This window comes from Colobus angolensis, unplaced genomic scaffold (assembly GCF_000951035.1).
Source record: "Colobus angolensis palliatus isolate OR3802 unplaced genomic scaffold, Cang.pa_1.0 Scaffold102, whole genome shotgun sequence".
Classification (NCBI taxonomy): Eukaryota; Metazoa; Chordata; class Mammalia; order Primates; family Cercopithecidae; genus Colobus; species Colobus angolensis.
Genome location: NW_012111142.1, coordinates 6852778 through 6876795, shown reverse-complemented (window position 1 = coordinate 6876795; position 24018 = coordinate 6852778). Strand labels below are relative to the sequence as shown.

At 45.2% G+C, this 24018-nt stretch overlaps 1 protein-coding gene and 1 long non-coding RNA gene across 3 annotated transcripts in view; one reads left to right on the top strand and one right to left on the bottom strand.

Moving 5' to 3' along the window:
• Positions 1–21930, top strand: part of LOC105511193 — a 115332-nt gene extending 93402 nt beyond the window's left edge. The window contains exons 2-4 of one of the 2 annotated variants that reach the window (XR_001001686.1): positions 14868–15040; positions 17901–18029; positions 21259–21930. Coding sequence is in view for 1 of the 2 variants with exons in the window: in XM_011941313.1 (XP_011796703.1) it covers positions 14905–15040; positions 21259–21446 (324 nt within the window). In the remaining variant the exon portion in view is untranslated. The remainder of the gene's footprint in view (positions 1–14867; positions 15041–17900; positions 18030–21258) is intronic. The other variant, XM_011941313.1, reaches the window with a different exon arrangement.
• Positions 4183–10174, bottom strand: LOC105511189. The gene is made up of 3 exons (XR_001001684.1): positions 10111–10174; positions 6988–6990; positions 4183–5039 (listed from the first exon to the last, which is right to left on the bottom strand). It is a non-coding gene; the product is annotated as an uncharacterized LOC105511189 (long non-coding RNA).
• Positions 21931–24018: the final 2088 nt, after the last annotated feature.

The window sequence follows — 24018 nt, the reverse complement described above, 5'->3', positions numbered from 1 at the left end:
CCTGTGCTCTACAAATGAAACATCAAAGCTGGATGATGGCGCATTTGTTTACAGCATGGTTTACTAAATATTTTAAACCCACCGTTGAGACCTACTGCTCAGGAAAAGATTCCTTTCAAGATGTTACTGCTCGTTGGCAATGAGCCTGGTCACCCAAGATCTCTAATGGAGATGTACAAAAAGATAAATGTTTTCATACCTGTTACCACAACATCCATTCTGTAGGCCATGGATCAAGAAGTAATTTCAACTTTCAAGTCTTATTATTTAAGAAATACATTTCATAAGGCTAAAGCTGTCATAGATAGTGATTCCTCTGATGGATCTGGGCAAAGTACATTTAAAACACTCTGGAAAGGATTCACCATTCTTGGTGCCATTAAGAACACTTGTGATTCATGGGAGGTCAAAATATCAGCATTAATATGAGTTTGGCAGAAGTAGAATCTAACCCTGATGGATGACTTTGAGAGGTTCAAGGCTTCAGTGGAGGAAATCACTGCAATGTGGCAAAAATAGCAAGAGAACTAGAATTAGAAGTGCTGCCTGAAGATGGGACTGAATTGCTGCAATCTCATAATGAAACTTGAATGAATGAGGAGTTGCTTTTTATGGATGAGCAAAGAATAGTTTCTTGAGAAGGAAACTACTCCTGGTAAAGATGCTGTTACCATTGTTGAAATGACAACAAAGGATTTAGAATATTACCTAAACTTAGTTGATAAAGCAGTGGAAGGAACCTAAGAGGATTAGCTCCAATTTTGAAAAGAGTTCTATTGTGGGTAAAATGCTATCAAATAGCATCGCATGCTACAGAGAAATCTGTCATCAAAGATGGGAATGAAAAGAAGCATCAGTCGATGCAGTAAACTTTACTGTTGCCTTATTTTAAGAAATTGCTACAGCCACCTCAATCTTCAACCACCACCACTATGATTAATCAGTAGCCATCAACATCAAGGCAAGATTCTCCACCAGCAAGATTACAACACACTGAAGGCTCAGATGATGGTTACCATTTTTTTTAAGCAATAAAGTAGTTTTTAATTAAGGTATATACAGTGTTTTTAAAGACATAATGCTATTGCACACTTAAAAAACTATAGTATAGTATAAACATAACGTTTATATGCACTGAGAAGCTGAAAAATTTATGTGACTTACTTTATTGTGATATTCGCTTTATGGCTGTGGTCTGCAACCGAACCCACGATATGTTCGAGGTATGCTTGTATGTCAGAAATGAGATGGTTATAATAGAAAGATTCCTGGAGTCAAAAAAGCCCAAGTCCAAATTCTGTTTTGGAATGTTTGATCTTCAGAAATTTTCATGGATCCATATTTTAAATAGGCAAATTTTATTTTTGAGAAAGAAATACATGCAAATAACTAAAAATACCTATTTAAACTCAAACTGTTAGATGATTTAAAAAGTAAGTCTACCTTAACTCTCCAGTCTCTATTCCTCTAAGGCCCTCCTTTGTCACCTCCCCAAAGCAGTTTCTTGTGTGTCCCTAAAGCAGTCTCAGCATAAACAAGCGTATGTATGTTTTAATATGTTTCTATTTTCTCTAATGAGCGCACATAATGAAAACAGGCACTCCATTTTTTGTTTTTTTTACTTAATGGTATATTTTTGAGATGATTCCATGTAAGTCTATCCCATTTTTTTTGGTCATAGATTTTGTCAAGTTATTTAGCCTCTCAGTGCCTCTGTTTCTTCTTCTGTAAAATGAGACTAACAACACTTAAATGCTATGTATGCATGTTTATGGTAACTAGCATGGACTAGCACATGGCGGTGCTCCATAACTCTCGCTCTCTCGCATTTGCTTTCTGCCTCACAGCCCAGTCTATGTCAGACACTACGTACAGAGCTAGTCACTTGTCTTCAGGAAAATCACAGTAGAAGTGAGTGGATGAGTCCCCTAGGAAAATACAACACCCAACAACATGAGTACCCCAAAGAGGTGCAAAGAACATAGGAAGTACGAACCAAAGTCATGGAACAACTTGGAGTCAGGCACACTGGTATTTGAATCTCAACAGGTATGTAAGTGTGGACAAGTTAGCTCTCCTCTCTGAGTCTCAGTTTCCACATCTATAAAATGGGGGTAATAAATATTCATGTACCTGTAAGACTGTTGGAAATATCAACTAAAATGAAGCATATAAAGTACTGATCATAACATTTGCACAACAGAAATTATCAATAAACATAACTGGCAATATCCCAGTGTTTGGGCTGAGGAGATCTGGGAGGGCTTCATGAAAAAGGTGGCTTTTAAGCTCAGATCTGAAGAATGGATAAGACATGGGAAGGGCATTCCAGATGAAAGTGAGTTAGTATATTAGCAAGGACAAAGAGAAGGCAAAGTAAAGGGCAACTCTATAGAATGGCAACACACAGACTGATCTAAAGTGAAGGATTCAAGGGTGTACAGAGGAAAAAAACAGGAGAAGCAGGCTGAAGCTTCAGCAAGAGGACCTTGAGTGCTGAGCTGGAGGTTTAGATTTTATTTTCTAGGTACTAGGGAGCCAGTCAAGAATTTCTGAACATAAGCACATGATATTCACAGTGTGTGTTTATGGCAAATCACTTAACTTCTTTGAAAGGAAGGTTGATAGAGTGGAGGCTGGGAGTCCAGGCAGAACAAAAGATGATTGGGGTCAATGCTGAGGACGTGACACTGGGGATGGAGAAGGGGCGCCTCTGAGTCAGAGCCCGCCAGTCACAGTGATGGGATAGGTGTTGCTCTTTAGACACTCTTGTGGGAGACGGGTGTGGATCTGGTGTGACGTCCTTGTCCCCGCCCCATCTTCATCCCATGAAGGATTTCCCAGGTGGTGTGCTCAGCTGGACTGAGGGATCCCTGGGCACACCCACCTGGCAGGGCAGCCCTGCTCCCTCCTTAGGTCTGAAGTTCACCTCAGCCCATGACTCAGTGTGAAGGCTGATGGATGGGTTCAGTGACCCCCAGGGAAAGCTGAGTCACATCCAGAAAAGCAGTGTCACTCCACCTGAGCCAGAGTGGCCTGTGTTGTGAAATCTAGCAGAAAGGTCATCACCACAGGTTCCAAGATGCCTGGCTCGGCCACTGATTTCCAGGCCACTCACTGAACTCTGTATTCAGTTTTCCCTCCATCTATAGGATGTTGTACCTCTCTGGGGTCTGGGAGGATAAAATTAGATAATAAGTCCTTGTATCTGTTTACTCAACAGATGTTGACTGGGCATCGATTCTATGCCAGTGTGCTGGGGACAGAGGAATGAATGAGACATAGGCTTAGAAGACATCCCCTTCTAGGGGATGAAGTTCTAATGGGGAAACAGATAAGTAAATAGAAGCACTAGCACAGAGCTAAACTTTCCAACATGCAGTTGCACACTCCCTAACTCACTTAAGTCATCTCACATGGAGCAGTAACCAATTTCATTCATTTGACACACAAGGAAACTGAGGGCCAAACTGACAAAGCGATTTGCCCTTCCTGGTGTTCCATAACCCTTCAGACATAGTTTCATCACAGCCCTTAGCACTCTTTCTCTGGGGTAGAGGTTCAAATGTTTATTTCCCCCATTAAAGTTTAAATTCCCTGCAGGCAGGTCTAGCTTCTTTTAATTTTTGATCACCAGCATCTAGCCCAAGCTTGGCACACGGTTATGGAAGGTGTGGTGGGGGGAATGGAGCTAGAAGCTGTGGAGCATCAGCCACATGCTGGGCTTGGCTGGGCACTGCACATTTGCTGTTGGTTAATCTACTACAAAAACTTGGCTTGGTGGGTATTATTATCTCTGTTTTATAGGAAGTGTGCCAGAGGCTGAGATGAGTGATGGGATTTGCCCAAGGTCACATTGAGAGTAATCTGAGAAGCTCCAAACCCAGAGATGGCCCAGGAGCTGGTGTGTGTGCTGAGGGTGGGGGATGAAGTGGGTGGGAGCTCAGCCGTCCAAATGCAGAGCCAGAACGAGGTTCCTGTAAAGTGTTCAGCTGGTCCCCTGGAGCATCTTTACCCACAGCGCCTGATCCTGTGCTCAGGCTTTTATTAGCATCTGTGTTCTTTCCGCCGCAGCACCCAGCTGCCCCGGCAGCCTCTTGGTGAACACTTGCTGAATAAATACTTCACCAGGAGAACAAAGACATGAAGAAATAATCACAAATGCTGAGTACTTTCTATGTGCCAAGGCACGAGGCTAAGCCGTTTATTTATGCTTTCTCTTTTCATTCTCTCAACATCACAATGAGGTAGGTACCATGAAGACCCCAGTTTTACAGGAAAAAAAATTGGAGGTTTAAAAATTTGGAGACTTCCTGAAGTCCCAAAGCTGGAAAGTGGCTTTGAAGCCAGGCTTATATAGCTCCAAAGCCTGAACTGCAAACCACTACTTGAAAATGAATGCGCGTGTGGATGAATTGCAGCTCCCAAACTCTTCGGAAGCCTCAGTCAAGACCACAGTGGCATTTGCTCCCTGGGCAGGGTGTTTTCCAGGGACTTATGGATCAGATCTGACTCTTTCTGAAAAGCCCTCTGACTGCCAGCTCTCCCAGAGGGGTCAGAGAGCATTTCCCAGCTTCCCACTGGGTCTGCCTATCTTTGGGAGCTTTGAAGTCCTACATTTAGAGGACATGGATCAGCCCCAAACCTGAGGGCTCCCCCAAGGTAACTGCCAAGGGAATCCCTCAGGAATCCCGCTTAATGCAACCAAGAGAGGCCTTTAGAAATCAGGCCAAGTAGAGGAAAGAACAATGGACAGGAAATTGGGACATGAGAGAGTCGTGAGTCAGCAGTGTGGTGAGAGCTGCCAAGATTGCTGATGTGAACTCTGGTTGTATCACGAGGAGCATAATGTGTTGAATAACTAAGGTGATATTGCACTTCCTGTGTGGTAGAGCTGGAGCTGGAATGTGGGGTGAAGGTCTGGTTCCACATTTTCACGTAGTCATAGTCAAACCGGAACTTATTCAATAGAGCAGAACCGGAACACTGAAAGGAATGGTACTATCATATTTGCCAAGGCGGAAGGACGTGTATTTCTTCTCTTGAAGACGAAAAGAAGCAAAGGTGTTGGGAGGATAAGCTTTGGGTATTTCAGAGATTTCCCTATGAACAAGGCAGTAGACGTCTTCTGTCTGATCCTAAGGGGAAACCAGAACTCAAGTGAGGAAATAATAGGAAGCAAGATTCAGATGCAAACTGAATCAACAATGCCTTTGTTCTGTCAAAAAGATAGCCAAAGAAGGAAATATTTTGAAGAAAGAAGAAAAAAGCAAAACACTCAATGAACCTCCTCTCTCCCCTCTATGTGACCCTAAGCAAGTAACGTAATCTTCCTGAGGCTCAGTTCCTTATCTGAAAGTGGCAGGTGGTGTTACATGAGACTCTAACAATGTGCAGACTATGAACGCAGTGTGGAGAGACAGCTATGCATACGGCCCTGCGACTCTGGCGGCTGCGATTTAAACCCTAGCTTAGGGTGACCTTGGAAACTTATTTTTACTTTGCAGGGCCTCAGCTTCCTCATCTGTAAAATGGGGGTAATATATGTAAAGCACTCAAAAGGGTACCTGTCACACAGTGGGCACTCAACTTTCTTGTTAGCCAGCATCGTCATCATTGCCACTCTTTATATATGGAAGGGACTGTCACAGTATCTAGAGTATAATAGGTGTTCAGAGAATGTTTTCCTTTTCCTGTTCTCTTTCAGGGGACTCTTCCAGGGTGTCTCTGGGATACCAGCTTCTTCTCATCTCCAGATGTCTGGAAAATGTTTCTAAATATAACATCTTGTTGCATATATTCTAAGGCAGCTATCTGCCTCTATCTAAATACTCTTTTAGTGAAGAAAGGGGCAGAGCAAGGAGAGTCAATTTCCTACTTGTAGAAGTTTCTCATTCTGAACAGTGTACTTTACAGATTCCAATGTGTTTCTCCCTCCATTACCTCTTTACCCCTTACCAGAGCAAGCACAGATGTGAGAACTGAGGCTCCGAGAGATTCAGTGACTTACCTGGAACCATTAACACCCGAATGAGTGAGTCAGGAATTGAACCCAAGGCTTTTGGACTCTGGACACCTACCTTTACAGGAGGCACTGGTCAGACTCTTTCCCTCACCCACACATCCTCTCATCCTGGGGTTCTGCTTAGGGAAGCATAAGAAAGGCAGTCAGCCAGGCTCCAACCTTGAAGCCAAATCTTTGCAGTAATAGAGAGGACTAAGGGCTAGAGAGAGGAGCCAGGAACCGTGGATCTCTGCCGTGAATCTGAGCCCTTAGAGCTGGAGACCTCACCTGGACCAGTCTTCTGTTTTCAGTAGCTGCAGTGGGTGAGGTCCAGAACTAATGTCAAGAGCCCAGAGTCCCTACCAGCATTGCATGATAGGATTTTCTGTGATAATGTTGTATCTGTGCTGTATAATACAGTAGCCACTAGCCACATGTGGCTATTGAGCACCCGAAATATGCTCAGTCATGGGACTGAGCCATCAGCGTCCCTGTTTTATAGCTGAGGAAACTGACGCTTGGTCAGGGAGCTTGTTGAGGTTGCAGTTAGCCAGCCGTGTCGCTGGGACGTGAAGCCATCCTGTCTGGCCCCCAAGCCATGCCCTTCACCACCACAGAAGCCTCTTGTTCCACTCCCCAAGGAGGGTCTTTGCACCCTTCTGAACCAGACAGGTGATTGGGTCATGTCTGCCTGCGCGAAAGGGTCTCCCTTCCTGCTTGGCTCCACCTGGCTCCAACTCTAGAAGGCACCTGTGTTGTTTTACTGATAACAGTGTTTGCCCTTCCAAAGCCAGAGCCATAAAAGGCAGCTTTCAAAGTCACTGCCGCAGAAATGTCAACATGAGGGGGAGGCCAGCCATGGTTTCTGAGGTCCAATGTCACCTCCAGGCTGCCACAAAGGCTGCAGCAAAGACCTTCAGGTCCTGGAATCTGGACTTACTTCTACCACAGACTTGCTGTGTTTCCTTGGACATATTTCTTACTTCCTCTGGGCCTTGTTTTTATCATTGGTGTAAGGAGAGGGTTGGATTTAAAGATGTTAAAGGGCTTTTCTATCTCTAAAATGTTTAGCCTCCTCTGCATGAGATCCTGGGGGCAACATCCAAATCTCCTGTTTAATGACTGTGAAAAACCTTATGTAGCAGCCTTCAAAACAAAATCACCCCCAAACTTTCACCTGGATTTTTTTTCAAAACTGCCCACAATGTCACCATTGAAGCGGTAAAGGTATTCATTAATATCTTGTAAAAAGTGATTTTGTGATTTTCTTAATGTATGAAAAAATGTCCCCCACCCTTGACACTGGGCCCAGAGCCCCGGAGTATAAAACCACAGTCAGACTACTAGGATTCTACAGAGCTCAGGCGTTTGGACAAATTGCCTGCACTTGAGAACACAGGGCAATTTTCTCAACTTTTAAAATGTTTTCTCCCTTCCCCCCACCTTTCTGGGGTTTTCACCCCTGCTTGTAACTCAAACCACAAATAAAGCTCTAAGCCTCTGGCTGTGAGGAACTGCGCAGTGGCTGCCAAGAACAGCATGGTTCACGTGGGCTCTTTTTCTGCCGCTCTGGAGACCAGCTCTCCACAGGACAGCACAACATGCATTTTTTTTCTTTCTTTACTAATCACAAAAATATTGCCTTTCAGATGGGCTGGGGAAGGGGCAGATTGGTGATGGTTGGTGGTGGACAGGGGGAGATTGGCAGCCTTAGGTGCAGAAGAAGCCAGATATGGCAGTCACAAAGATTCATATATCCCTCCCAGATAATGGCTCTGATACTCCCATTTGAGGCTTTTACCCTGTAACGTGGCATATATTGGTGTTCAATACCCGTTTGTGGTTGAATGAATACACTTTTACAAACATTTTTTCTTAATATGAGAATAAGCATTCCTGTTTTTCTTCTGAGACTGAGGAAACTGAGGCTCTGAGAGATTAGCCAACTCAGTCAGTCATACACATGGTTGCCTGGTAGGGCTGTTGTGTGACCCCAGGCTGGCCCCAGATTGGGCTCTTCCAACTCACACTCTTTCTGCATCTGCCTCTCAGCCATACAAGCCAAAGAAACACCATGTTCCCAGCCCACGAATGAAGCTGAGGCATGATGGACAAGGCTTGTGGAACTAGACTTTTCTTCTCCAAGTGCTCTCTCCCACAGCTTCCAAAATTATCCCCATGGGGATGATGCTTACAACAGAAATGCCAGCTCCACCCTCTTTCCAGCTGCCTGCTGGACATCACTGCCTGGATTTATGCTCAGTTCTAGATACAATGCTTGGCCTAGAGTGGGTGCTTGCTGTTGAATAAATAGCCAGTGATGTCCTATAGATACTATCTGAATCTAAGTTCACCGTATCCACTGCTGAGCACCTAGTGCCTAGACAAGGCTTGGGGGACAATTGTTCAATGAATAAATGGAAGAGTGCATTTTCCCTCCCTCCACCCCAGCACAGTTTACTTTTTGGATTGCCTGCTTCTGCTGAGATCCTCATCTCTCTATAGTCTCTCAAGCCAAAAGCCCAGGACTTCCCCAGGACACCCCTTCTCTCCTGTGACTCTCATCAAACTGGTCATCACGTTCTTTCAATTCACCCTGTGACCTGTCTCCAAATCTGAACACATGAACTTGTTTACTTTATTGTGCAAGATTGTATTGGTTACAAGGAGCAAAAACCCGACTTGAACTTGCATAAGCCAAAAAGGAGATTTTAAATCAGTAGAATATAGGAACAATCAAAGAACTGATGGAGAAACCAAACTACCAAGGCCCAGGAAAGGCAGCGTTGCCTGGAACGCAGTGCTCTGATTCTGACAGCTCTCTTTCTCTTACACCTCCCTTTTCTGACTTCATTGATGTACTGGCCTCATTCTGTCTCAGCAGTTTCCTCAATATCACAGAGATGTGGATGCTACACACTCCCATCTATACAGCTTTAGGGTCAGAGTAGAAAAAACCTCTTTCTCATGTGCTCCAATGTCATAATTCCTAGGGGAGTCCAATTTACCTAGTGTGGCATGTGGGCCTGTCCCTGGACTAGCCACTGGGGCTGGCAGCAAAGAGCACCTCTGTGGGAGTTAGAAGAGGGCACTATCTTCTGAGTGTCTGCAACTCCACAGGTGTAAGCTTGTGCTGCAGAGCACAGGCTGGATTCCAGTCCCCACTTATTATCCCTGCCAGGCAAGCTTGTACTGGGTATAACCTGCACAACTGTACATGGCAGACTTGGCTGGCAGTGGATGTGGGGCTGGGCACTCTCAGTTCGAATCAGATGTCTACACCTGGCCAATTACTACTGTTAGGAAGGCAGGGTCATGCAAGTCATCTCACTTTCCATGTGGACACGTGGTCAGAGTGGAGGGAGGTTTGGAAAAAGAACATTTCTCTAAGAAAGGAAGGTAGCACATTCATGGCCCTCAGCAGAATCATATAAGCTGGAACGTGCTTACAACTGCTAAACCTGCTTCTCCTTTTGGTTCCCTTCATTGATATGAGGAACCATCTGCCCAGTTACTCTCTCCAAAAACCTAGGAGGTATCCTGAATTCTTTCCTCTCGCTCATAATCATCTTCTGAATATGTCTCAAATATATTCTAATCATCTCTCTGTTTCTTCTGCCATCTCCTAGGTTAAGCAACTATTAATTCTTGCTTGGCCCATTACAGAAATGGCGTCCTAACAAAAATGACCCCAAATTCATCCCATCCCTATGCACACCCCTTTGTTATATGACTTTGCTGTTCTTGCTGTCAAGAAATGCTGTCTATTGCACCACCCTTTGAATCTGTGCTTGGCCAATGAGACACTAAGAAAGACGACATAAGCCAAGGCTTGAAAAGAGCTTGCGTGCAACAGGGCTTGCCCTTTCTTGCTTTTCTTGGTAACCTAGCAACCATCTACCATGAGAAGAAGCCCAAGGTAATAAGAGATACATGCCCCAGTCATCTCCATTGCCCCATCCAGCACCCACCAAACACGTGAGCAGGTAGCTGATTGTAGAACTGCCCACTGACTCCCAGACTTGTGGACAATAATAAGACAGTGGTTATTTTAGGCCTCTAGGTTATGGGGTGGCTGATTTTGCAGAAAGAGCTAAATGACTCACCAGTCTTCCTTTCTTCAGCCTTTTCCTTCTCCAGTGCTTCCCAGATACCACATGATCTTCCTAAACTGCAGGTCAGGTTATATTACTTTCTTTTCCCCCCACCTCTGATAGGTCAGCATTGACTAAACAGTGAGCAAATTCTGTATTTACTGTATTAATTCAAACTCTCCAGGATCTGGGGCCCAAGTCTCCTTTGACTTGCCCCTGTCTTCACCCTATACCCTCTGTTCCCCAGACACACAAATTGATTTGATGTTTCCCTAACCTGGAGTCTATTGCCATGCCTGGATTAGGTGGTATATGCTGCGACCTCTTCTTAGAGCACCATTCTCTCTTTAATTTACAAGGCCCAGCTCAAATGTCCTATCTCCGGTGTACTTACATTGTACCTTTCATTTTAGTTTCATTGATTTCTTATGTTTTCTTTTCTGAGTCAGCAACTTCTTGAAGGCTGGAAGTTTAGAAAGTTATTCTTTGTAGCTTTTCCTCAGAGTACCCAGTATCACGTCTAAAACATAAAGAGTGCTTAACTGGGAAGTTTCTAGCAGCCTCCCAGAGTTGGGCAAGGTGGGCATGTTCTATTGAGGCAGGAGACAAAATGGTTAAAAGTGTAGCCTCTGAGATCAACTGTGTGGGTTTGAACCCCAGACATTTTCCTTACCACCAGTGTGATCTAAGAAAGTTACCTAACAGTACCTCAGTTTGCTCATTTGTAAATTGGGAACGATAATTTAACCTCCAGTACCGGGTGATTATGAAGAGTGAGTGAACTTGTGTAGAGCTTCTGGGAAAGTGCATTCCTTTAACTGCTGATGTTGGAGATGATGATCTGTCTCTGGACCCAGCCCCCTCCATTCCGTGGGAATGGTCTCTCACCTCCTCGGAAGCTGCATGGACAGCAAGTCATCCTTTGCCACAGGGAGTCCTCGTTATGTGTTGGCAGGAGGCAGAACAGTGTGGAGAAGGCATAGACTTTCGGCGGGAGATGTGGGCCCTGCTCTGTCAGCTGAGAGGCCTTTACCAAGCTTCTTCCTGTCTCTGAGATTTGTTTCTTCATTCATAAAATGGGTGTGACCTCACTGAGTTTTGAAGAGGTCATTAAATGGGGAATGCTGAAGGGTGTGAGTTTTGGAACGCCGTGTTCCTGGCTAAGGCCTCTTCTTGCTGGAAGTTTTCTGTGGCTCCCATCCCTGGACTGAGCTAGGCTCCCACAACTCTCTGTGCTTCCTCAGGCCATGCACGTATTCACAGATATTTATCAAACCTACACGAGTGCCCCGCTGAGACTTCCTAAGTGAGCATCTACTATGTGCTAGGAGGAGAGCAGTGAACAAGACAAAGCTTTTCTTGTTGCTAATATTCTTATGGGAAGATGGAGTACAAGTAATTAAATAATACTGTAACTTAGGTTGGTAAGTACCAGAGGACTGGGTGGGGGGTGGGTTTCCTGAGTGTGGTCCCTCAATCCTTGGCACATTGTGTTGTTATTACACGTTTGTATGTTGAGCTCATCCTCTGCCACAAGCTCCTGGAGATGAGAGGCCCCATTTGATTCAGCTCTGTGGCTCAGGTAGCCAGCACAATACCTGGTTACAGTAGGAGCTCAAAGTTCATTACTCTCCCCATGATTCAAACGAATGATCACTATCACATCTGTGATTTTCTGTTCTTTTTTCTTTTCTTTTCTTTTTTTTTTTTTTTTTTTGAGATGGAGTCTCACTCTGTTGTCCAGGCTGGAGTGCAATGGCACAATCTCAGCTCACTGCAAGCTCCACCTCCCGGGTTCACACCATTCTCCTGCCTCAGCCTCCCAAGTAGCTGGGACTACAGGCACCTGCCACCACGCCCGGCTAAGGTTTTGTATTTTTAGTAGGGACGGGGTTTCACTGTATTAGCCAGGATAGTCTCTATCTCCTGACCTCATGATCCGCCCACCTTGGCCTCCCAAAGTGCTGGGATTACAGGCATGAGCCACCGTGCCTGGCCACATCTGTGATTTTCTAATCACAATTTTTCCATCAATAAATGGTCTCTGAAAACGTACTATGTGTCAAGCCTGGCCTTGTACTATCAACGAGTGAAGACTGTGAGGTAGTGCTGTCATCAGAGAGCTTGCTGCCTGGTGGAGGAAGGAACACCACCACCTCATGAGTAAGTTCTGTGGCAGCGGTTTGCACACAGAGCTGGGAGGAATCCGGGGGCATACTCATTATGGTTCCTGAATCTTTCCGAGCTCTCGGAGCTGTCAGGCCTCACAAGGGAATAGGTTTGGGCTTTCCCAGACACTGAGGAAAATAGGGTGGCAGGAGTTTCCCAAATCCAGGCTGTTGATCCAACAGCAATGGCCTTGAGATGCGATGTTTCCCTATGAGCCTCCATACTGCTCTCCAGTCCTTCTCCTAGGGTCAGATTGGCCTTCCTGGGACTCTGTCATTTCTCCACTGAAAACAGGCACCCCATAGGGTCCAACTTCCCAGCCACGGTGCCAGGTCCTTCCATCCATGCCCAATCCAAACAACCCAACTTCTTCCCACCATTCACCCATAGCCAGTTGGCTCTGCCACCGACCCTGGCAGCCCTCAACCTCTCCCAACAGAATGGGGTTCATGCTAACTGATGGGCCTTCACCACTTGCTGGCTTCCATTGACTCGTTCAAGTTACTTAATGCTTATTATCTGTTGAGTGCTATTTCAGGTACTAGGGATACAGACATGAATGAATGTGATAAAGGTCCCTGCCTCATGAAGCTTACATTAGTGAGGAGAGGCAAGGAGTTAATAAGTCAAAAGTCAGAAACACATGGTGTATCTGATGGTGCTAAGTGTTAAGAAGACAGAGCAGGGAAGGCGGACAGAGTATGACCATGGAGTGGAACTGTAATTTTAAATACAGTGCTATGAATGGTTCCCCTGAGAAGATTACATTAGAGCAGAGGCATAGAGGAGGCAGGATAGCTAGTCACAGAGTGGAGTAGAGTAGAATAGAGTCACAGAGTAGAGTAGAGTCGCATAGAGTCACAGAGTAGAGTAGAGTTACGGAGGCATAGAGGAGGCAGGACAGCTAGTCACAACTGGGAGTAGAGTGTCCAAGGCAGAGGGAAGAGCAGACGGCCTTTGAAGATCAAATTTTCTCTATATTTCCCTTCCTCCTCCCTTTCTTTTCTTCCTTTTTGTCTGCATGTATTTATTTCAAAAAACATTTCTAGGAATATGCCAGGTGCCATGCACTGCATTAAGTCTTTCATGTAAAAAGAGGGCCCCCTTCTTTCAAGATGCACACACTGTATTGACAGAGGAGGACAAGATAAACCAAAAGTTACAGTGGGGATTTAAGAGGATTCTGCCAGACAAGGTGTCATCATTCATGCTAGGAAGCCCTTGGACAGTTTGGTTGTGCCCTTGGGCCTCTTCTCAGAATAACATTTAAAAATGCATAAAATTAAGAACATACAATGGCAAAGAAAGCAATTATTTTTCAAAAGTTAACAAAATACAGAAAAAAATAAATTGGTAATAATGTATGTGGTTTCATATTTGTATACTGAGTAACCAGATCTACATAGATCTAGTAACTATTTTATTTTCAAAATATTGATAATCATAGATAAAATTTTTAGATAATCTGTAACAACTGTAAAGTGATATGAAAATAACTATGATTTCTATTAGTAATAAATTACAGGAACTATTGATATCACTGTGATTTGAGCCTACATTTGTAATTGAAGGAAATGTTAAATTAATTTTAGGTACAAGTTAGTGAACATTTCTTCCCCCATACAAATGCACAAAGCTCGTGAATTCTAGCCCTAAGAACCTCGATGCTAGAGATATATGTGCTCTCAGGCTCTGAGAGCACAGAGGAGGGGTCAGAAAAACCTTTCTAGAAGAGGTGCTTCCTTAGCTGGGTTCTGAAGAAGGAGTAGGAGTTAGCCAAAAAGATAGGGGTGGAGGGAATTCCAGGTAAAGGGAAGAGCAACAGACAGCATTAAACTGTATGTCTCATTTGGGGGAACTGATAGTTAGTGTGGCAATAACTCAGGGTTTGTGTAGGTTTTGTTGGGAAATTAGGCAGGAAAGGAAGACAATGGGATCAGAATATGGAGGCTCTGAGTCCTAAGCTACAGAATTGGTCCCAGAGGTGATGGGGTGTCCTTGAAGGACTTAAGCAGAAAAGGAACAGTCAGAAGATTATTTTGGCAACATGAGGTGAATGGATTGGAAGGTGGGAGAAACTAGAGGCAAGGAGATTGGTTAGAAAACTGTCCTAATTAGTCTAGACCAGAAGAGCTATGTGTCCCAGACAATGGCCATCGGGGTAGAGAAGAGGAAATGGATACTAGAGATCTACAAGATGGTAGAATCTGCACGGAACTTGGCAGTTGATGGGGTTGGGGCAGTTGTGGGGAAGAAATGATCAAAGCAAAAATGCGACTGATTAACAGGGAAGCTGTGTTCAGGCGAGTAGTGGCCATGAACTGCAATCCTGTCCTGCTCATTCACACCTCTGTGCCTTTGCAAAGCTCCATCTTTCTTCCTGGGATTCCCTCTCCCCTGTTGCTTCTTCTTTCCTAACTCCCAGGTCACCTCACCAACTTCTGTCTTCCTGGGAGGCTTTCTGGAGGTGGCAGGTTATCTCGAAGCCGCAGCCTAAACATAAGCCCTTGTCTGACTATGTGTAGACACCCGAGATTCCCGCCTTGAGCAGAGGCGCCCTGGCCCCCTTTGCATCCTTAATATCAGGCTTGTTCTCCTAGAGAACCAAAGCGGAATCAGCCTGGCAGCTGGCAAGTCATGGAGCACTGCCTGTCCATCTGCGAGCTAACAACAGTCGTGCTGGAAGTCAACAAGGGAAATGGAAAGGGAGAGACCCAGCCTCCACAGGGGCTCACGCCCTGGGACCTGTGCCAGTGTGAACAAGGTTTTCCGGGTGAGGATTTCCCCTCGTAGAATGGGAATAGCAGCTGAAGGCGAGCAGAAAAAGAACTGCTTGTGCTTTCCTTGTAACATTGTCTTATTTATTAAAGCTTTGTAACCACCCTTTGGTGGTTGTGTGTGTGTTTTTGTGTGTGTTCTCATGCACACACACACACACATACACACACACACACACACACCTTCTTTCTGATTACAGATAAAGAAAATATATCCAGAGTGGCTAAAGGACTTATCTAAGGTCACCCAGGCAGCAAGGCACAGAAAGTGAGTATAGAAGTATAGGCTTGGGAATGAACACATGCCTCTTAGGACCCTTGAGATTTGTAAAGTCAGCGGTGGCTTAGAAGAAAAGATTTGGAATTAAAGAGGCTTGATGGGATCAGAAGAATTGTCACTGTTTTCCTCCAGGTCTTCCTGCTGCTTTTCTCTCCATTCTCTAGCCCAGCCTCCATGTCTTCCTAGAGGCAGTTCCTGCTGCAGAATGGAATGAGAGGGGCAATGGCTTCCAGTGGTGGCTGCTGGCATGATTTGGCCCATGGTGGGTCTCCAGCCTCCTCTCCTGACATCCTTCCTTGCCAGTACTCCACACTCAAGCCACCTATGTTAGCTGGCTGGCCCTGTTACTCATTTGACCACTTGTGCCATTAAATGTGCTGCTTTCTGGCCGGGGGCAGTGGCTTACACCTGTAATCCCAGCACTTTGGGAGGCCGAGATGGGTGGATCACCTGTGGTCAGGAGTTCGAGACCAACCTGGCCAACATGGTGAAACCGTGTTTCTACTAAAAATATAAAAAATAGCTGGGTGTGGTGGCAGACAGCTGTAATCCCAGCTATTCGGGAGGCTGAGGCAGGAGAATCACTTGAACCTGGGAGGTAAAGGTTGCAGTGAGCCGAGATCACGCCACTGTGCTCCAGCCTGGGTGACAGAGTGAAACTCCGTCTCAAAAAGAGAACAACGGGCCGGGCACGGTGGCTCACGCGTAATCCCAGCACTTTGGGAGGCCGAGGCGGGTGGATCACGAGGTCAGGAGATCGAGACCATCCTGGCTAAAACAGTGAAACCCCGTCTCCACTAAAAATACAAAAAAAAAAAAAATTAGCCAGGCGTGGTGGTGGATGCCTGTAGTCCCAGCTACTTGGGAGGCTGAGGCAGGAGAATGGCGTGAACCTGGGAGGCAGAACTTACAGTGAGCCGAGATAGTGCCACTGCACTCCAGCCTGGGTGACAGAGTGAGACTCCATCTCCAAAAGAAAAAAAAAAAAAAAAAACAGCAGCAACAAAAAAAAAGAAAGAAAAAAAAGTGCTGCCCTGGTGGGCAGGAGATAGAGAGAAACAGGAGGCATCTCTTTTCTAAAACATATTCTCTCACACCTGTAATCCCAGTACTTTGGGAGGCCTAGGCAGGCAGATCATAAGGTCAGGAGTTCAAGACCAGCCTGGCCAACATAGTGAAACCCCGTCTCTACTAAAAATACAAAAAATTAGCCTGGCGTGGTGGTGGGTGCCTGTAATTCCAGCTACTTGGGAGGCTGAGACAGAGGAATTGCTTGAACCTGGGAGGTGGAGGTTGCAGTGAGCCGAGATGGTGCCACTGCACTCCAGCCTGGGCAACAAGAGTGAAACTTCGTCTCTAAAAGAAAAAAAACAAAAAACAAAAAAACATTCTCCCAAAGTGGCACCTGCTAGTTAAAGTTAAGGTAATCTGTTGTTACGATAGTTGTTGAAGACACAGCAAAATGATTCTAGAAACAGTGCGCATGCAAGACCCTGAGACAGTAAAGAAGGTGGCCAGAAGTGACACTTTTTTAATATGCAACCCAACCAACAAAGTGTGCTTGCCTGGCCCAGGCCAGCAGGCTAACTAGCTCTATGCAAGCCCCTGGCTATGCCCTTTAGGTTCTGGCCCAGTGCCTGGCACATACCCCGGAGGCCACCAGAACACCTTTGTGGAAGGACTGAGAGGGGAGGCATGAAGCCACAGAGAGGAGCCAATCCCTCTCCCTTCGGCTGGGACTCTCCCCTTAGGAATATAAGCAGGCTGTCACTTGGGTCAAAAGCACAGCTACAGGGAAGAAGAGGAGGAAAGAAATGTGGATGAGGAAGAGGAGGAGAAGGAGGAGTGAAGGAGGAGGAAGGAAAAAGGACTGGGAAGGGAAGAGGGAAACTGGAGGGGCAGATGGAGGAGGCAGTGAGGAGGAGAATACTTGGTGAGAGTTTATCCACCTCAAATAACAATCTTGCAATATCTTGCAGCTGCTAGAGAAGTCCAGTCTGCCCACAGGGCAGAGGAAGAAGGATACTTCCTCTGAGGAGGCTGGAGGCCTTGTAATCTCTATACTCACATCCGGGGAAGCTTGGGCAGGGTGGGGCTGCCTGGGTCCAGCTTCCTATCCAACCCTGCAAGCTTGGGGTTGGACCTGGGGAAGCCTGGCTTACCTGGGCCAGGTCCAGCTGCACTGGGTCTGGATGTCGTGTTTCAGGAGCCAATGGGCTTGGGGTGAAGATGGACAGCCTTTTCTAGAAGATACCGACTATGACTCAGAGAAAGGCTTTCCAGTGTCTTCTGTGAGACTCCTGAATCACAGTGGGATGGGCACAGGGCTAGGGGAGAAGGAATAAATACTTAATTATAAAAAGTGCATAGTTGGAGAGAGCTTTTGTATAGTCTTAGAAGTGAAAGAACTCTGAGCTACAAGAATAAAGAAAAGCATCTTTTGCTGGGTGCTTACTTTGTGCTAGACACTGTGAAGTGCTAAAGATAAGGAAAGTATCCTTCGTGGCCGTGTGTATTGCCTGCCCACCATGTGCCAGGGGCTTAACACCACCACCCTATTGAAGATCTACCACCAGCCCCATGAGGCAGGCCTAAGTACTCTCATTTCATCATTGAGGAGCCTGAGACGTTCAGTCATTGATTAGACAGACCTTACCACTCAAGCCCTCCTCGGTTTACAGCAGCAGAAAGAGAGACTCTGAAGGGTAACTGACTTGTCACAATTGAGAGCAACTGGCCTGTGGTAAGAGTTGGAGGCAGAATTGAGCTCCTGGCCCAGGCCTGTGGCCTCTTCATTCCCCCAAGCCACCCTCTCCAGTTATCAGGGCTTCACTTTCAGGAGGTCCCGGACAATGAGGTTCCACAGCTTCTTCACAGGAGAAACACTCGTTTGCAGGATTTTCAGTTGATTGCCAGTTGCCAGGGCCATCTTCTCAACTGACAGCAGCTTCTTATTTTTTCCCCAGTACCTGGTCACACCTGGCCTTCTCCAAGAGGTTTCCAGTGCCCTGGGCTACAGTTTTGTTCAGTTGTGCTCTCAGGGTGGTAATGACAGCACACCCACATGCTGATAGAGCCCACGTGCTGATAGAGACGATAAGAAAGGAACAGCTGGGAGGGAGGGAGGAAGGGAGGGCCAGCAGGAGCCTGGGCCAGCGGGTGGGGCTGGCGGCCAGTGTTTCCCTGTAGGGCGAGGGCACGCTCAAGGGACTGACTTCCTTGTAAACAGTGTGCAGCCAGCTCTAAAAATACCCCTGCCCTAGACAGGGCACACGGAGCTCCTCTGGTCTCCCCCAGAGCCTTCCCAGGGGCCTCACCTTTTTCCTAAAAGGTCAAGGGGATGGGAAGAAAGCTGCCTGGTGGAGGGTTGGATTTCCTTAGCAAGGAAAGTATAATTGTATTTCCTTCCTCTGCAAAACAGAAAGGAGGATGCTCCATGGGTTTCAGCAACAACAACAAAAGGCTAAAAACCAAACCAAAACAAAACACAAAACAAAACAACAAACAACAACTACAAGAAAAACTTCCCTGGACCCTTGTTCTCTTTTCTGTAATCTGAGACCTGGGTTGAGCTCAGGTCCGAGGACAGGTCCTGATTCACAGCCTAGGATCAGGGAGCCATGAGAAGATGCTGGGTTGTAATTTTCAGCTGTTCTCCTCATTAGGCATGTGATCTATGACTCAATTGCTTGATGCCTCAGTTTCCACAATTGTGAAAGGGGATAATAGTGTTTAATTCACTTGGGTATGGAGAGGCTTAAATGAGATGCTATCTATAAGGCTCTTAGCACAGTGCCTGACACATGACAAACATCCAAGAAATGCTTATTATGATGGTATATTAAAACTATTTCCTAAATACTGACAGAAGACTTGGTTTAATAAGAAATGTAGTAAGTAGGGAAAGAGATAAGTGTGGATAACAAAAGACTAAAAGTGTCTGAATCATGAAAGCTCAAATCTGTTATTTGACAGATGGGGACACTGAGGCCCACGGAGCAGAAAGGAGTTGCTGGGGCTGGACAATGTGTTGGCCACTGCTTACAGGTTCAATATAAAGTAACAGTGTGATGAAAGCATGAAAAGTCCTGTGGGACTCTAAGCCTGCTTCACTAGGAGTTAGGGGAATGAGGCCTTTTGTTCATGCAGCACTTTAAAGTTTGGAAAGCCCTTTTCCAGGGTAAGACAGACCTTAGCAGATCACTGCCAGAGGGCTGAGCTCCATGATGAGGGACTCTTGAGGGAGGATGTATGAAGACACAGCCAAGCAGAACTCATCCTCGGGATTGGTGGCTGCCTGTGAGGCCATGTATTCATGCCTTAAACACGAAGACTTTGGAAGAGAGGCACAGGTAAGAAGAGCTTAGCACCACCTGAAGAAGAATCTTCTAACCTTGTACTATCTGTTTTGCTAGACACTAGCCAAATGTGGCTACTAAGCACTGAGACCTAATTTAAAAAGAAAGTATAATATCAAATTAATATTCTTTTGAGGACTGGTTAAAATGGTAATTTTAGGTCTACTGGGCTGATTAGTATACATGATTAAAATTAATTTTGTTCCTTTTTTCTTTTATTCTGTAGGTCCTAGAAAATTTAGAATCACACATATGGCTTTCAGTATTCTTCTCCTGGGCAGTGCTATTCTAACAGCTATATTTGTGCAACAACGGAGTAAGCTCTCTCACTAGGTAGTGAGCCTTTCATCACTGCAGGTGTTTAAAAAAGCATCGTTAGTGAAATTCTGATAGCTAGATGGATAAACTCTGCAATCCCTCCAACTCTGATTCAGCCACGATTCCCAGACAGTGCTCTGAGGAGCACCTGTTCTTTGGAATATGAATAGGTTTACAGAGGTAAAAAGGTTGATGATAAATTTAATATGAGAAAGTTTTGGTTAAATGAGGGAGTTAAATCCCTTTACTCCAAGGTTTTTCAGAACCTTCTAAGACATGAAAATGAAATTGTGGTTCTTCATGACAGGGATATGCTGTATGCAGCATTCCCCATATGAAGTTGGTCACAGAACCTTCTTTCCACAGAGTATGAGCAAGAAATAATTTGCTATTATTATTAGTAGTAGTAGTAGTAGTATTTTATTTATATATATATATACTTTTTGAGATAGAGTCTCGCTTTTTTAGCAGGCTGGAGTGCAGTGGTGCCATTTCAGCTCGCTGCAATCTCTGCCTCCCAGGTTCAAGCGATTCTCATGTCTCAGCCTCCCAAGTAGCTGGGAATACAGGCCAGCACCACCACGCCCTGCTAATTTTTGTATTTTTAGTAGAGATGGAGTTTCACCATGTTGGCCAGGCTGGTCTCAAACTCCTGACCTCAGTTAATCTACCCGCCTCCGCCTCCCAAAGTGCTGGGATTACAGATGTGAGACACCCCGCCCCCAGCCAAATAATTTATTATTAAGCTAATTCCTTGAGAATTGCTGTCCTTAAGTTCTTAAAAAAAAAAAAAAAATGTGGATTCTGTTGCCAGACAGCGCTAAGTTCATAATTTGACTGTTTCCTAGGTGACCTTGAACATGTTACTTCACCTTCATCAACTGTAAAATGAGTGGAAGAATATTCACTTCTCAGGATAGCTTTGAAGATTACCTTTATAAAAGCATATGGAGAATGTAGTGTTGTGTTGAATACACAGTAGGTATTCAGTTAATGGTTCTAATTAAGTAAAGCCTGGAGAGGAAAAGCAGCTTTGGCAAGCTCACACAGGAAATTAGTGACTGTGCTAGGCCTTGAATCTCCATCTCCGGGCTCTTTCAGTTCACCACACTTCTCTTTATTAAGCAATACCATATAAGAAACGTAGTCCATCAGAGGAGATAGGCAGCCTCCCCAAGTTTGGTGTGATTTTATGGGTCAAGTTGACTTTAAATATGAGACAAATATTTCCTTCTCTCCTTCTCCCCCTTCTCCTCAGTTCTAGCCAGAGGAAGCTGCAGCCAGGCCTGGCAGTCTCCCCTGCTCCCTTCCACCGGCTTCATTCCTGTTCCTGCTGGTCCTGGGAGCCCCCAGCAGATGGACTGCCCTTATCAGCCGGCTCCAGGCCAAAGGAGGAATCCTCCGGTCATGTGTGGCTCTCTGGAGGGAGAGAGACCTCCTAAATAAACGCAGCCCACACAGAGAAAGGGGGGAGGGTCAAGGGGAAAGAAACCTTGACATTTTGGTGACTGGGCCAGGATTAAAGTCCACCAGGCATAGTCCTTATTGGCTATTTCTACAAGGAATCTCAAGTCCACATGGCTTCCCTGGATGACAAGGCTGTCTTTGACTAGCCCTGGGATCTGGGGCATTCCCAGTGTGCTGCTGGCTTGATCCAGGCCTAATCCTTTGCCCAGGACTGACCTTTCACAGTTTACAGAGCACTTTATCTCCTGGCTCAGTGGAGTCTCACAGAACCCTCCAGAGAGAAGGGAGTTTATTCACCCTCAATGTACAGATGAGGAAGCTGAGGCTGCGACTGTAACTGACTGACTGCTGGCTACACAGCTACACGTGACTGAGTCCAACCTGAAAGCCACATATATTCTCCTACCAAATCCAGAGCTGCCCATCACACCACCTCCTCCTCCTCCATGGGTCTTGCGTTGTGCCCATCACTGAGCTCCATGCCCTGGGCGAGCCATCATTCCTGCCTGGCGAAGTCCACAATCCAATGAAGAGGGAAGGTTGAAGGGATGAATCTCAACAGAATTGTGCACAGTGAAAGAAGCCAATCAAAGAAGAGTACATATTGTATAATTCCATTTATAGAAAACTCCAGAAAATGCAAGCTGATCTACAGTGACAGAAAGCAGATCCATGGTTGTTTGGGGAAGTGAGGTAGAAGGAAAGGATTCAAAGAAGCACAAGGAACCTTTTAGGGTGGTAGACATTCTTACTATCGGTGCTGAAAGTTTCTCATGTCTGCACATATCTAATTGTACACCTTAAATACAGTTTATTGTATGTCAATTATATCTCCATAAAGCTATTTAAAAAGAGGAACATACGTGGGGAAAAGAATGAAGGAAGTTGGCTGGCATATAATTAAATAAGTCTGTGAGCAGTCTTAAAATGGAGACACAAAGTACCACAGGCACGTAAGAGAAGAAGGTAGAGATTTGTTCCCAAACGGAAGAGAACAGGAAGGAGTTCTTAGAACAGGGTTTCAACAAGCCTCAAGGTATTGATAAGCAAGGTTTAGGTTAAGAAAGATTCAGATGGAAGATGCAGATAGGGTTTATTTGGGAAATGGAGAGTGGAGTATTATATACACGCACAATTCCCCTTTTTACCCAACTTTTAAAGCACTGAAATTAAAACTAACAGCTATGATCCTCTCTTTTTCTTCAGAAATTCAGACACACACCCTACTTGGCAGGCAGCTGGTTTTGCTAACAAGATTCCTGCCCTTCTCCCTCCCTCTCTGTGCATCTCATCCCTTTGGTCTCACTGAGGCCCCTACCCTCTCAGACTTTCTCTTTGAACTGAACTGCCAAATACTTGCTGGCTGAGCCACGGACACCCCCGGCTTCCAGGGTCCTGGGTACCCACATTTCAGCCTCTTCCAAACTCCACAGTAAGAAGGAAGTTTGGGGAGATCCAGGTGGGCATGTGATGGGAAACTAGATCCAACATAGAAAGATCTTTCCCTTTTTCTTCCATACTTTTTGGCTTAGTAATTGACATGTGACCATTGGAGAATTTTGAATAGTTAATTAGAATATATTGTGATAGAGTAGAAGGAAATTCAAGAATTGTTATAATGTCGTACACTGATTAACTGGCTAATTTGCTGCAAAACCAATTCTGATCACTGCTGTTATGGTTTGTAAAACATTATTTTGGGTTTGGATGATCCTGTTATTCATAGCTTTATATAAAGGAATATTCCAATGACATATGAAATCCACATATAAAATTGTGGGATAGCTCTTGCTTTCAATTTTTTGACATGTTTGTTGATTTTAAACTGCCTCCTTTCAAAAGTTTCCTTATTAATTAAATAAACCACTCAGCCACATACCCCTCATCTAACTCAGTACCCAAGTGTAAGCTCAGTTCTGGAGTTGCCTTTCCAACCTTGGCTTAAGGGACATTAGTCACTAGGAACAAAACATGGCATTTAAACAGCTGGTTTGGGTATTCAGAGTCCAAACCACACAGGTCTGGAGAAGATGGGGGTTCAGGGAAGGAAACCAATATTTACTTACTGAATACCTACTCTGAGCCAGGCACTGGGGACTTCACAGAGAGAGAGTATCTCTTTTAATTTTCTGAACAGCTCATTAATGTGCTCTGCCTCCTCTAGGCATAGCAAGGTTAAGAATTTGTCAAAGATCACACAGCTCATAAGTGGTGGAGCTGGGACTTGAACCCATACAATCTGACTCTAGAGCTTATATTCTTGAATACTTCCCTATGTGTACTTTGTTGAACCCTCCCAACGCCAAGATGTAGGAGCCATTATTACCAAATCTGTTTTCCAGATGGGAAACCAGAGGCTCAGAAGAGTAATTTTCCCAACATAAATTAAACAGAGACCCTGGATTTAAGCTCTGTGATCCTGGGCAAGTCACTTCTCTCGTCTATCCATCATCGTCCATCTATTCATTAATTCACCAGATCATGTCAACTGCTTACTCTGGGGACTGTCTTGTCCCTAGAGATGAAAAGATATATAAAATCTGGCCCTTGC